General features: G+C 40.7%; 1 protein-coding gene across 3 annotated transcripts in view; it reads right to left on the bottom strand.

Moving 5' to 3' along the window:
- Positions 1-14,375, bottom strand: part of KIAA1328 (KIAA1328 ortholog) — a 164,391-nt gene that overhangs the window by 24,130 nt on the left and 125,886 nt on the right. For all 3 annotated transcript variants that reach the window (XM_063453826.1, XM_063453827.1, XM_063453829.1), the window contains exons 9-10: positions 9,324-9,466; positions 3,150-3,246 (exon numbers count right to left, since the gene is read on the bottom strand). In XM_063453826.1, coding sequence (XP_063309896.1) covers positions 3,150-3,246; positions 9,324-9,466 — 240 coding nt within the window. The remainder of the gene's footprint in view (positions 1-3,149; positions 3,247-9,323; positions 9,467-14,375) is intronic.

Below are 14,375 nucleotides of genomic sequence, written 5' to 3'. Positions count from 1 at the left end.
AAAAAATTTATCTAAAGGCAACAGGAGAAGATTGGTGTGCAAGCTCTGCTGCACCAGTTACAAACATTGCTACTCTTAATAATGACAAATAGAAAGGAATAAAATATCCCAGGCTAGACATACAGTGATTGCCGATTGTGGTTTATTCACAGGATATTTCAGAGTTTAAGGCTCTACTTTATCTTTATATGTCAATATGCCCTCTTCGGTTATGAACAATTGATGAAAAATGTGAAAAAAAACTCTCCAATAAGCAAGAAACAAAAAAATATAGTTGAATAGAATTATGATTCTTCCTGAAAGTGATGCATTTAAATTTATATCAATGTCTGAAATGTTCTAAAATGACAATCCCAATAAAGCAGGATTATGGGATCGAGGTAACTAGTCCTGTCAATTACCATGCCTTGATTTTCAATTTATATTCACAAAGAAGTGCGTCCTGCAAATGTGCAGAAAGTCTCAATTTAAGGTATGTTTCAATTCTACAGGATTTCCAGGCAATAAACAAATAGATTTATAGGCTGAGCTCGAGAATAGACACCGAGGCTCCTGCTGGAAGGAAATTTCCCATGCGGAAAGGATCCTTTCTCGCTGTATTTCTGGGTTCAGCTCTTAACCCTCTGAAAGCCATAGATTTCTATTCTATACACGTGCAACCAGTGTAAAGGCTTATTCCAAATCAAGACGAATCTGCTCCAACATAACTGAAAGTGGCAATGCCTGAATGTGGACATATATTACCAAAATGTCTGGACAACTAAGTATTCCCAATCTAAAGCTAATTTCTTACAAATATAGAGATGAAAACAAATACGTTTGATTCCACTGGTGAGTGGGTTTCGTCTCTCCCTAACCAGGGTAAAACCCAGTGCCCAATTTGAAGGTGGCACAGATACATAAATTAGAAGCAAACAGTTACAATTCAGAAATCACAAACTGCAAATGAGTGATAATTCTGTTTTACTTTCAGACTGCATAGTGCTGTGAACAGGTTACTACAGACACCTGCAGAGTGCATTCAAACTCCTGTTTCCTTCCTGGATCTGAACTAGAATGTATAATAATCCTGTATATGGATTTATACCACAAAAACTGGGCAGGCTGTGCCAGCGTTGCACAATATGCAGTTGGAGAGAACACACAGTCCTCTTAGTATATGTTTATACCCATGGCAGCACAACTATGGATAGCCAATACCATTCACTTCAAGAACATGAAATGGAATTTAAAGGGCTCTATTCCCATGTAGCTCCAAGTCTTTTTTCTGCTCACTACTCTGCAGAGACATTCCTAGTTTTATGGTTTTGTTTTTGTGACCTACATTGGGATTTGATGGTACGGTTTTGTTAAGGCCAAGCATTAATCTTGTTTTCCAGTATGTTTCGGAATCAACACCATGTTTAACAAGTCTTATGTGTCCACAAGAATTTGGCGCATGGGATATCATTGAGTGGAGAGGTGCTGGAATATCTGCAATTTGAATTAAAGGAGAAGAATGCCGAGATCAGCTTAATGCTATCTGAAATTTGCCGCTGTAAAAACCTTGTTGTTTTTGCTGTGCTGTACTGTAGAAGTATTTTTTTTCTGCTGGTATAGTTAATTGTAATGTTCCTCTACCTTGCTGTGCAGTCTTTTTCTTGTAACCTAGTCTATTTTGGTGTAGGGCAGGGGTTCTCAACCTTGTCCTCAAGGAACCCCTACCAGTCCAGGGTTTAGGGATTACCTGGGTGTGTCTAAGGTGTTTAGAAAAAGAAAAAAAAACACCTTAGAGTCTAAGGTGTTTTTTTTCCCCCTTTTTCTAAACACCTTAGACACACCCAGGTAATCCCCAAATCCTGGACTGGTAGGGGGTCCTGAGGACTGGGTTGAGAACCCCTGGTTTAGGATGTTACTTTATTTTAAGGATCAGTCTGCATTTATAGTAGCTGCTATTCCTATAACAGGCAACACTATAAAGGGAATAGGTAAGTCATTTATCACTGATATAAAAGAAAGAAAAGAGTACTACAGCTTTTAGTTTGCCAGATTGACGATCCTCTGCTCCTTGAGCAAAAGAAAGGATAAGACAAACTTTAGTGTAACCTGTGACAATGTGGTGATGAAGAGCGCATGCTTGCCTTGTGTCAGGGCATGCAACAGTATCTTCTGACTGTTCTCTCAATGACTTGTCCTGTGTTTGATAAGCAGTCTTGCAAGGCGTAAGGCATGCAGTGTGCCTGTGAAAGAGACCTAGACCCTCTGATCCCTGGGGTGAAATAAGGAACCATAGTCAGAGGATGAGAACGTGTCCCTTTTGAAGGATGAACTATTTTATTCAGCAGAAGAGGACCTGCTTTGTCCTCCAGACTGAACTGACAGCAAAAAGATTGAGCAACTGGCTTCCTGCACTAGACATTGGCTCAGCATGCAGAACCCTGCTCCTGAACGATAGGTCTCTACTGAACAGTACGGAGCATATTTATTTTATATATCTTTTAACAATGTGGTAAATACTTTATGTTTATCAGCTTCCTTTAATATTTAAGTGAACCAATGACCCTTTCTGGCAGGTGAATTTTAAACTGTGTATTGCATGAAGAAACAATTCAGCAGCACTTCTAGAACATGCACTGGAACGATCATTGAAATTAAGCCTTACATCAATAAAGAGATCCCAACAGAGTTTGGCTGTTTTAGTTTATGGCACCGGTTGCTGCCTTACTGTTCAGCATTCAGGAGTAGCAGGCTTTCATGGTTAGGATTTAACCCCTACACTACTATAACAGTAATTATTAACCCTACACTACACCAACATCAACATGTAAATTAAATTTTTTTTTATATATATATATATATATATATATATATATATATATATATATATATATAATTACTATTATTTATAAAACGCCAACATGTTGGACTTACAAAGAAGGAGCTGCAACAAGACATGTTGGATGGATAGGAAAATATTGTGGGGCCTGGAGTGTGGGTTATAAACACACAAATGGTAAAAAGAAAGTGGACAAAGTATTTCATACAAAGAAAAGTTGAAAGACAGGAGAATTTGTTTGTTTCCAAACGTTATAAAATGAAAACAGTCATTGAGTGTGTACATTCAATATTACAGGGATAACAAATACAGCCATCTTGTTTCTGCTTCTTACCGACAAACGTTGTGGCGGACTGGCGAGGTTTCTGAGGCTATCACCTTGGGGCCTTCACTTGTTACACTGGGAGATGTTGCTGCATCCTTTCGGGACACTGAAAAAGTTGCATACAAATTTATTAAAAATACAAAACAAAAAACAACAACAACCATGCCCAACTCCACATATCAATACCCCGTCCTGTAACGAACACACACACACACACTGAAGCTAGATGGATTCACTCATTACATACAATAACTCCTAAGGGTTTCAATGAAATTAATGATTTCTTTCAATTTTCAATAATATTTATATTAAAGAAAGAATTAATCTTTTTTCAATGTTGTTATGACCAATTATACAAACAACTTGAGAATTTAGTTAAGGGTAGCAACATTTATAAAAGTTTTAGGTTTTTATGTCTGTACCCAACGAGAAATGCCATGCAAAATACGAGAACTAATTCTAGGTTTCATCCCACATGTCTGGAAACGGTGAGCAGCCGCCTGCTATTTTAGACATAGACGTTGAGCCAAGGCTGGGATATAACAGAACCAAATGCCACACAGACAGATGCTTTGCATTGATGAGCCCCCATAGTATGACACTGGCTTGGAAATCTCTTGAAATGTGGACAGAAGATCTAAAGAGCGGCAAACAAAGTATTTAAGAATAGCATTCAAATGCACATTTTTTGGAAAATTCATATAAATGAATGAGCTCAGATTTTGGAATGGATGCATGAATTTGCATTACTACGTAATGTTCTACACCTGAACATTTTTTGTTTGAAAATATTGTTATAGTATATTTTTTTAAACTAAAAAATGTTAGCCGGTAGCACAATAGATTGTTGTTTTGCATACGTCAGCGGAGGCTAATCCTTTTTGTTGCAATAGTTATTTAAAAACTAATGAATTAGTAAAACTTCTATGATAAGGAATACATTTCAAGTTAAAAGAATAATCTTGGGAAAGAAAGAAAAAAAAAAAACTAAAAAACAAAACAAAAAAAAATAAGTTTGTCATGAGTAAAGTAACACTCCACACACAAAGCACGACAGCTTGAATTTTCATGACCGTTTGATCTATTGAAATCGGCAATTTGCAAAGGTATGTATAACGTATAGGCGTTGACTTCTAGGTATCTTCCCCCGCTGTGTCCCAGGACTGATTTTATGCATATATGATGAAATAAAGGTATTTTAACCCCTTAAGGACACATGACGTGTGTGACACGTCATGATTCCCTTTTATTCCAGAAGTTTGGTCCTTAAGGGGTTAAAAATTGATTGGGGGAAGAAAGAATGACTGTTTTCTTCCTCTTCTGTTAGTTGCACAGAGTTAATGGAAGCAGCAGGCATGGCAGGAAGTAGTCGTTCATTGAGAAACATAGGAAATTCTCTGTCCCGTGCATGTTTGAGGATCCAGCCTCTGATTAGAGTATTCCAAAATGGGAGGATTTGTAAAGACTGCAAAAAAAGATGCGTATTTTCGTTGAGGTATATCTACTAAACTGTTAATAAAGAAAAAAACTGTGCATCGCTGCATAACCCTCTAAAAGCCAGCACCCCATCATCTGTAACCTTCACCGACCTCCACAACAGATACTTAAGCACCGAAACCATATTTATATGACACTAATAAAGGTTCGCTGGTACCTCTAAATTAGCTTAAAGATAGATAAAAACATGATGATAGGGGCGGAGCCTGGCACTGAACCGGACCGGACGCCATTTCTCCCAGCTCCGTTAATACTAAACTTAATCTAAGTCTAATCTTGGCAATTATCCACCATCCGACCCTGCAAACACCAGATACTGCCGGGGGACACCCCACAGAATCCTCTGATGCCCTTCCAATACTCCCCGAAACACTTTAAGGCGAAACGCAAGACCGGGGCCTACTGCAGGCCCACAGACCGAGGCCTCGAGTACCTCTGGAGCAGGGACCTTGCTGGAGACACAGCGGAGTGGTGGTCGCCACACACAGCACCTGCCTATACACCCATGGGGCGCAGGAACCAGAAGCCTACACCAGGTAATGCCCCAGAGCAGAGGGATATCGGAGCTATGCTCCAGCGGCACACTCCAGCCAAGATGGCGGCCGCCGAAAATCAAACTCCTCCAGGGGCTCCCCACACAGCTGCACCTCTCACACCTCAGACCCAGAGCCCACCGGAGGACATGCAGCAACAGCCCACAACTTCAGCAGGTACTACTGAGCCTGCAACCAAACAGGACCTCCAAATCCTATACACAATGCTGCAGGATATTCAAAGCCTCCTCACTACTGACCTGCCCATCTTAAAAACGTCTATACAACAACTGACAGGCAGAATAGAGACAACTGAAACAGGTATTAAAGAGCTCCGCCAAGACACCTCTACCATGCAAGCATCTATACTCCACCTACAAGCAGCCCAACAGGCGCTCTCATTACAAGTAGCGGCGCAGGAAGACAGATACCGCCGCAACCACATAAAGCTAAGGGGCATACCGACCACCGTTTCCCAGGAGGAACTACCACATTATGTGAGAAGGCTGCTGGCCTCGGTGCTGCCACCCGCCACCGCGAAAAAAATCACCATTGCTGGGCTATACCGCTTGCCGACGCCCACCACAACCACTTCTACAATGCCCGGCGACGTCATTCTCCGCTGTGCACTGCCACAAGATAAGGGGCAAATAATGACAGCGGTACGGAATAAGACCCCACTTGCATTTGAAGACGCGCAATTGTCCTTCTACCAGGACCTATCCAAAGCCACTCTTCAATGGCGAAAATCCATGAACCCGGTCACCACCCGGCTGCGGGCAGCAGGAGTATCCTACAGGTGGGGAACGCCACGAACCCTCCTCGTCTCACACAAAGGGACCGTACAAAAGCTGAACTCTGGGACTGATATTCCTGCATTCCTCGCAACACTAGACATACCGAACGAGACGACCGCCTCAGCAGGATTAAACCGCGCCCACGGATGGGACCCATCCAGTGTGGTACCATTCATACCGAGGACCGCAGCCGACCATCCGCCTGACACCTGACTGGCAGGGCAGCCACCAGCTCCAACCCAAATCCATTGGAGAGACTCACCGATCCAGCAGCCTTAGGCTGCAAAGTTGTTCAGTTGTAACATTTTGATTTTGGTTTACAGTTGTTGCCTTATTTTTTAGTTTCTTAACGCAGACTCACTCATACGAGGACACAAACACTGACCTGGGTCTCCTAGGAATAGAGAGACCAGGCTCACTATATCTTGACCAGGCACCCACGAAGCAGTACCACATAAGGCACCAGTCCGGTTCCATAAAGCCACGTATAACTCGCTACTTCACTGCAAACACCCCCCCCCCCCCCCGCTACCCCCTTGGTCAGGGGCAACACCTCCACCGCACGGCTAAGCCATGCACGAAGGTAGCCAAAGGTCACCCCCACCACAATACCGGCACCCAAGTGCAGGAAAACCACACAATTTAACCCTAGACCCGTGCATGTTTCCAAACTTGCCCACCAATGAGCGGACACGACCGCCTTGTAAACCCCTACATTGCCTTAGGAACATGCACCTCATGCACCACCCTACCGGGGCCTGAACAGACAACACCAATACACCATGTACCATACTCGCCAATAGCCCACTAGGGACCCACCCATGTTAAACATAAAAAAAAAATGTGCATAATCACTATATGTGTAACACGTACAATATCATATTGTTTACTTTGCTAAAAATGTCAATTATACATCTCTGTAATGCAATGCACAACAAAAATAAAGAATTAAAAAAAAAAAAACATGATGATAAACACCAATACAAAGCACAATTTACCATGTATGATTAGAATGGGATACATCAGGGTTAACATTATGCATGTTGAGGTGGAGACTCCATGTATCTCTACAGAATCAGGTAACTACTTAAAAGGGAAACTTCCAAATAAATAATGAATACTAAAGACTATATAGATAAAAAGCTAAAATTCTAAATCATCCCGACTTTGACAAAATTCTCCTTGTGGAGAGCTGGTACTTTGTTTGGGGCCGGTTAATACAAAGCCCAACCGTAACAAAAGGCTGATTAGAATTTGGTGAGTGCTGCACAAAGCACTCATGTCAGAGCACGATACAGCAGAAATAATAGGGCCCAAACCCGTTAGTCAAAAATGATTTTGTCTCAAATTAGAAATTGATTTTTGTTGGATAGCAAGTCTGCGGCCGTATTGAAGTCTTTCTGACTGCGCAGTGGGATTAACCTTGGCTGCTGTTTGGGTTCAATCTCATGACACCATTTGGAGACAGAGAAACTTAATGTAGTGACAGCCTTGGAGAAAGTGTCAGGAGTTATTTCTTATTTCTATGGCTGCTCTCGTCAAATATCACCCTTTTCTGGTTTTACTGGTATGAACAATAGATGCAAGTTGAATTGTTCGCAATGAGTTGATGCATTTAGAGCAGGTTGGAATAGTCAATTAAATAATGTCTCTATGTCCCTTAGTTTTAACTGTGAAGAGAGATGGACGTGCACAGAGCTTTTATATTAGCAAAGCTTTGATTCTGGACTTAAATGCAATATTTCAATCAATCCTCCTGGAGACAAGGGTTCAGGAAATATTGGCCAGCATTATATCAGCGCTGGAAAATCACTTCTAAAGGTCCACGAAGGTCTCTATGTAACAATTAAGTCTTTGTAGGACCAAATTGCCTGCGTGGGACAAATTACACTTCAAAACGGGGAGATTAAAAGGTTCGCATCTCACAAGGAAAGGGGTACAAAGACAGAGAATGAACACAGAAGCTTTTCATTCTGCAGCCAGCTCGATAGCTTAGCTTTGCAGAGAAATGAGCACCAGCATTTGCAGTCAGGTTAGACATGCAATGTGCACAAACTTTATATGAAAAATAAACCTGTAATGGGAAAAGTTACATTCCTTCATTCAGCCTGTTTCTATTTGAAAATCAGATGCATAATTAATCAATTTGTAGTTACCCTGAACAAGAAAGGGTGATGGGGCGAGGAAGAACGCTTTTATAGTTTTGGTTGATCTGTCCTCCCTTCATAGAAGCTGTGCTGCAATGGATTTAGACTTAAATAAAAAAAATTAAGAAGGTGTCAAAATATATGTAATTATTCAAATTATCTCAGTTTCCTGTCCACTGCTCACACACATATTGCTAATTCACGCTTGCAGGAATTCTTATGGGCAGCTATGTTCCTATTGAACAGACTGCCTCGCCCTTCAGGCTCTCCAGTGCTTTTCAATCCTTTAACAAGTCCCTTAAAAAACACCTCTGCAGAATAGCCTATGGACTCATATGATAACGGTCACTTCCCAAGCCTACCTCTTACTCTCTAACGTTCCTAGTGGGTCCACACTGCCCATCCTGCTGTATTTGTATACCTTATCTCCTTTGGTTTGTAAGCACATTTGAGCAGGGAACACGTCAACTCAAAATTTTAAATAGTTTCTCTTGTTTGTTGTTAAATTCCCTCCTTATATTATTACTGTAAAGTGCTGTGGGATAAGCTAGTGCTATAGAAATGCCAAAAATAATCTCAAAATGGCTAGCTATTGTAGTAAACTGACAAACAAGAAGTGAGAAAGGAATTGCAATATGTTAAAGGCCCACTAAGCACAAACACTATTTTAGCTTAAAGTGGTTTTGGTGTATGAATTACACTCATGCAGTCTCACAGTTCAATTCACTAAATTGAGGAATGAAAGCACTTTATTTATGCAGCCCTATCTGTATCTCCATGGTGGAGACTCCCAGAGCCTCCTTACACAGTTCCTGATAAAGTGCTCAATTTCCCTTATTGCACAGTGTGTATCATTTCTAAATTCTCCTATTCTGTCATTTGAATGCTAGAGGCTGCAGTAGCCTCATGCGTGAGATTAATATTCAATCAGCAGAGCAGGAGATAACTTCTAAAATAAACATTCCATGCCGTTTTAAAATGAAACCCTTTTTTTTTTCTATTGTCTATTCTATTCAATCCCAGTAGCTGTGCTATGCACCGTTCCAGTGTGGCACTAAAGGTAGATTGTTGACATACATACACGGTCACAACTGGCAAGGTCGGTTTCCCTCTGTATCGGATGTTACAAGTAATTCCTGCACTGCTAACTCATTACTTCTGCAAGCAGTGCTTCACCAGTGATAGTCTGAGAAAGTGTTATGCACCAACCTCTCTGAAAACTGCTGCGTGAGTTGATCCACAAGTCATCCTGCTCACTCCCATTAAATATCAGCCCCCTTTTTTCTGTGCTATTTCCTCCCGATCTCTGCTGCTTCTTATTGTTCTTGGTGGGTGGCGGAGTGTTCACAGGACTAGAAAAAGAAAAAGACGATCTCTGCATCAATACACTGTATAACAGATTGAAACTGCCAGGAAATCTTGTTACAAAGAAAACATTTTGCGGGCTTAAGAAAGAAATCCTGATGCGCAACACTTTTTTTTTTTTTTAGTAATGTTAGCCTCTTGCACACAGTTTTAATGACAGCTGTAGTTCTATTATATAGTTAGGTGGACTCTCAACTCCAATCTGTTAATCTAGACGGAGTATCCATCATCAGCCCTCCATTTTTAGCAGACTACAACGTATGTGAACCAGCCAAAAACCTGAGCAAACTCCTACTGAAAGGTTTATGGGATTGTAGCATTAGATCCGCTATGTAATGAGTTCAGTCAGAGAACATAGATAGTATTCAGTAGTTAAGAATAGATCTCAACATTCCTTCTATGAAATACTTGCAAGTGGAACATGTGTATAAAAATTTCACAACTGTCTGGAAAGAGCACAGTAATAAAAAGCTAAAGCTACAAAAAATGAGAACCCAATTAGAAAGATGTCAAGTGCCTGATGGTCGAACAATACAATTTGTAGAGGGTTTTCTTAGCACATCATTTGAAACATTAACCTCTTCAGACAAAGGGATAGGCACATTTCCTTCTTCCATTAATTTCCTGGTATGTTGTCATGAAAGCGTTAATAGAAATCGAATTCTGATGACCGGCGGGATGCACAAATGACATAATTAGGTAGGTTCTCATGACTAATGTGGTGCTCACTGCCCATGACAGGTTAACTCTGAATGGAACTCAAAATTATTTTTACATTGATTCATGAATCAGACCATAATTTTAATTCATAGTCATTGTATGACAGACAAAGCCTATTTACTATGTACCTGGATAGCTTTCCAAGTAGGTTCAGAGATGTACCCAGATATGATCACAATTGCAGTTATTAGCTTCTGCCGCCATTATTCCAACCCCTCTCCTAATGATATACCAGGAGCGGCGATGGGCAGACAGATCGGTAACTTCTGTCTCCACTGCCCCACACATGGTACAAGTCTAAGATTAAAAGATTGTATCACACAAAATCCAGACATATAATATAAGAATACATAATGTCATTTAGGTGCTGATGGGGAGTGTAAATCCACAGGCCAGGTATGTTCCATTGCTGCACTGAGATTAAGGCTTCCTCACTGCTAGGTAATATATAATCCATGATAAGGGCAGAACATTTATCATTTTAGCTAATTAATGCCACTTTCCGCACTCCACCTACCAAGGCTGTCGCATCCAAGGCACGCAAAGGGCAGGGACAACCACTTACTGGGTTCCCACAGTCATACCAACTGTAGGACTTACAGGGTCAGTAAACACTCACAAGCTGCCCAACCTTATAAAACACAAGCTTGTTATGGGTAACTTGCACACGGTGACCTTGTAGGCCTATTTGCTGCTCTGTAAGCTCTTCATGCCTTACACATGCAATACAAGGACAACCAAACGGAGATTCTTTTGTAAAGTTCAACAACAAAATTAGAGGGGTTATTATTCACAATGCATGGGGAAAAATAAATACATGAAAACACACTGCAAAGACCTCAGCATCTTGAATAATTTAAGGCAGAGTTTGGTGCAATTTGAATTTTTCTTCAGGGATGGAAAGTTAAATACCTTTAATTTGTTCTAATTATTTCAAATTTGCAAGTTAATTATGGCTGATCATTAAATAACAAAAAGGGCTATCATCTCCATAGAGCTTTAGCATCTACCCTGCACATTACTTAAGCTAGATTTTAGTATGCATGAATTAACTTTCTAAATAATCGCACAGTTTGACTAAATGGCTCTGGAAAATGAGCACAGATCCTCTGGAACAGCATTAATGGACATTAGAGAGGCCACAGGGAGCAATGTTACTTTCATACTAAATATTTCTAATGGGGTCCTATTTACCAATCTTTACACACTGCTCACAAGAAGAGCACCATAGTCAAATTAAACCCCCTTTAAACGAGGAGTAGTCAACTTCTCAAAGAAAATAAAAACAAATGTCCATTCAGAGACAGCTTAATCCATTTTAAAGTGGAGGCAGTGAACCCTTCGCGAAACTGAACTTGTCTTGGAAACTCATCCTGATGTATCAATCTGCTGTAATGGCAGCCGTACAGTACAGCACAGAAGGGGGGGCATATGATATCCCTAAAGATAGATCCAAAAAATATTTTATCCAACAAAACTTCAGCATTATTTAACTCATGGGTATCTGTAACGACTAAAATGAACACTTTAGGCACTATAACTAATTCAATGAGAGGAAATGGTTATAGTGCCTACAGTGTGCTGGAGTCCCCTGGTACAGTCATAGTTAAAACCATTTTTTGAGCAGTTTAACACTAAATAAGGGTTCCTGGCGACCCATAGGCCAGCCACTACCGGAGGGGTGGCTAAGGTAGAGAATACACACTCCTTCTAGCCATACCAATTCATACTAACAATGGGTGATTTGATAGGTTAAAAGCAATCAGCTGACACACTCAGTCAAAACATAGTCAGCCATTGCTGCTCAGACTAATGCTTCATCATTAGGCCTCACAGCACAGAGGGGATGGGCTGCTAAGTATTTATGTTGCATTAAAACTATTCAACACTGAATGGAAGGATGGTGCCAGTGGACGCTAGACACTAGTTGAAGATAACTGGGTTGCCTAGTAATCCCAGACACCTATATAGGTGGAAACAGAAGGTGTTGGAGAAGACTAGAAAAAAAATGTGGTCAGGAGGTGGTGCCAGTTCACCTAAGGGCTTGTACCCGGGTAAATGTACTTGGAGGTCTGTACCTACAAAAACCTTCAGTAATGCGATGTATATGTTGGGGAGAGAAAAGAGAGGGGGGGGGGGGGTAGCCGAAAAGAAGGGCTCCCTAATATATTTTCTATTGGTGCTCTTGCAAAATAATCAACTGACATCTGTCTTTATTGAACTTAAATTTGTTGCAAGATATCACCAATTGAGAGTCTACCCTAATGGGCAGACGCAAAAATTCCCATAAAAGTACTAGGGCAGTGGCCAATGGGTAACTCCTTGGTTTGAGTAAATGTCGGGAGGGAAGTATAGATTAGAGGGCTGTAGAGAAGGCTCCTCTAAAATTTGGAAAGGAGAAAAGCTATGTGCTAGTTCCTCATCTCCTCCAAAACACCTTCGAGGGTGTTCTAATCTGTAGCTCAAACTGCAAAGTAAAGTTACCCGTTAATATGGATTGTGTCCAGATAGGAGGTATGAATCAGAGGACTGCTCCTTCAATATCTTTCAAAAGAGAAGGCTATTCGCTAGTCCCTAGTATCCCCCAAACACCTTCAAGGGTGTTCTAATCTGAGAATCTGAGAATCTACACAGAGCAAATACTGCCTAGTATGCCATCACATTCACTGTAGGAATGGCACTGTACAAAGTGAAAAAGATGCTTAACCTAAAGACGCTAGACACTAGAACCACTTTACTGAGAGAAAGCAGTAAAAGTGCAAAAAGGGTCCTTATAAAGATCTTTAATGGAATTGTATGAAAGGAGAAGATCTCCAATGTGGATGGGTATTGGGTAATATTACAGAACAGTGGGCTCCTAATCTTTCAGGGTGTTTTAACAGGAAGGTCCAATGAGATGCAGCTTTTCTGGTTTCTAAAGTCTATATATGATATATTAATGAACCCAAGGCACACCAAGGTTTGCGCATAAACATTTATTCATGCATTGAAGAAATACATCAAGTAACTTTGACTGAAAAAAGTGCATAGATTAGTGCATACCAAATCAATAGTACCAATACAACAATAGTAATAAAGTGCTAATTACATACACCCATAAAAAAGTATACTGACCAAGAGAAGGAGGAATGAAAACCCTGACATTTCTGCACAAACCTGTATCCCTGACCCTATAGTGCTAAACCCACCATTTAGGTGGCTTGCCCCCGTATAAAAAATATAAAACTCACCTTATTTCCAGCTCTACCCCTTTTGTGACATTAAAATGGACGATATTTAGCCAATCCAATGCTTTCCCATAGGGATTGGCTAAAATTGGCACAAGGGCGGGACCAAATGCCATTTTGGCCAATCAGGACCTCCTCATCGAGATGCATTGAATCATAGAATGTGACGGCAGATAAGAACCATTCGGCCCATCTTATACTTTAATTAGTCCCTGGCCTTATCTTATAGTTAGGATAGCCGTATGTCTATCCCATGCATGCTTAAACTCCTTTACTGTGTTAACCTCTACCACTTCAGCTGGAAGGCTATTCCATGTGTCCACTACCCTCTCAGTAAAGTAATACTTCCTGATATTATTTTTAAACCTTTGTCCCTCTACTTTAAGACTATGTCCTCTTGTTGTGGTAGTTTTTTTCTTTTAAATATAGTCTCCTCCTTTACTGTGTTGATTCCCTTTATGTATTTAAATGTTTCTATCATATCCCCCCGTCTCGTCTTTCCTCCAAGCTATACATGTTAAGATCCTTTAACCTTTCTTGGTAAGTTTTATCCTGCAATCCATGAACCAGTTTAGTAGCCCTTCTCTGAACTCTCTTCTAAAGTATCAATATCCTTCTGAAGATACGGTCTCCAGTACTGCATACAATACTCCAAGTGAGGTCTCACCAGTGTTCTGTACAATGGCATGAGCACTTCCTTCTTTCTACTGCTAATACCTCTCCCTATACAACCAAGCAATATGCTATCATTTCCTGCTGCTCTATTACATTGTCTGCCTACCTTTAAGTCATCAGAAATAATCACCCCTAAATCCCTTTCCTCAGATGTTGAGGTTAGGACTCTATCAAATATTCTGTACGCTGCCCTTGGGTTTTTACGTCCAAGATGCATTATCTTGCACTTATCCACATTAAATGTCAGTTGCCACAACTCTGACCATTTTTCTAG

Source organism: Pelobates fuscus, chromosome 5 (assembly GCF_036172605.1).
Source record: "Pelobates fuscus isolate aPelFus1 chromosome 5, aPelFus1.pri, whole genome shotgun sequence".
NCBI classification, from domain to species: Eukaryota; Metazoa; Chordata; class Amphibia; order Anura; family Pelobatidae; genus Pelobates; species Pelobates fuscus.
Note: the sequence above shows the minus strand (reverse complement) of the source record. Positions and strands in the feature narration are given on the sequence as shown.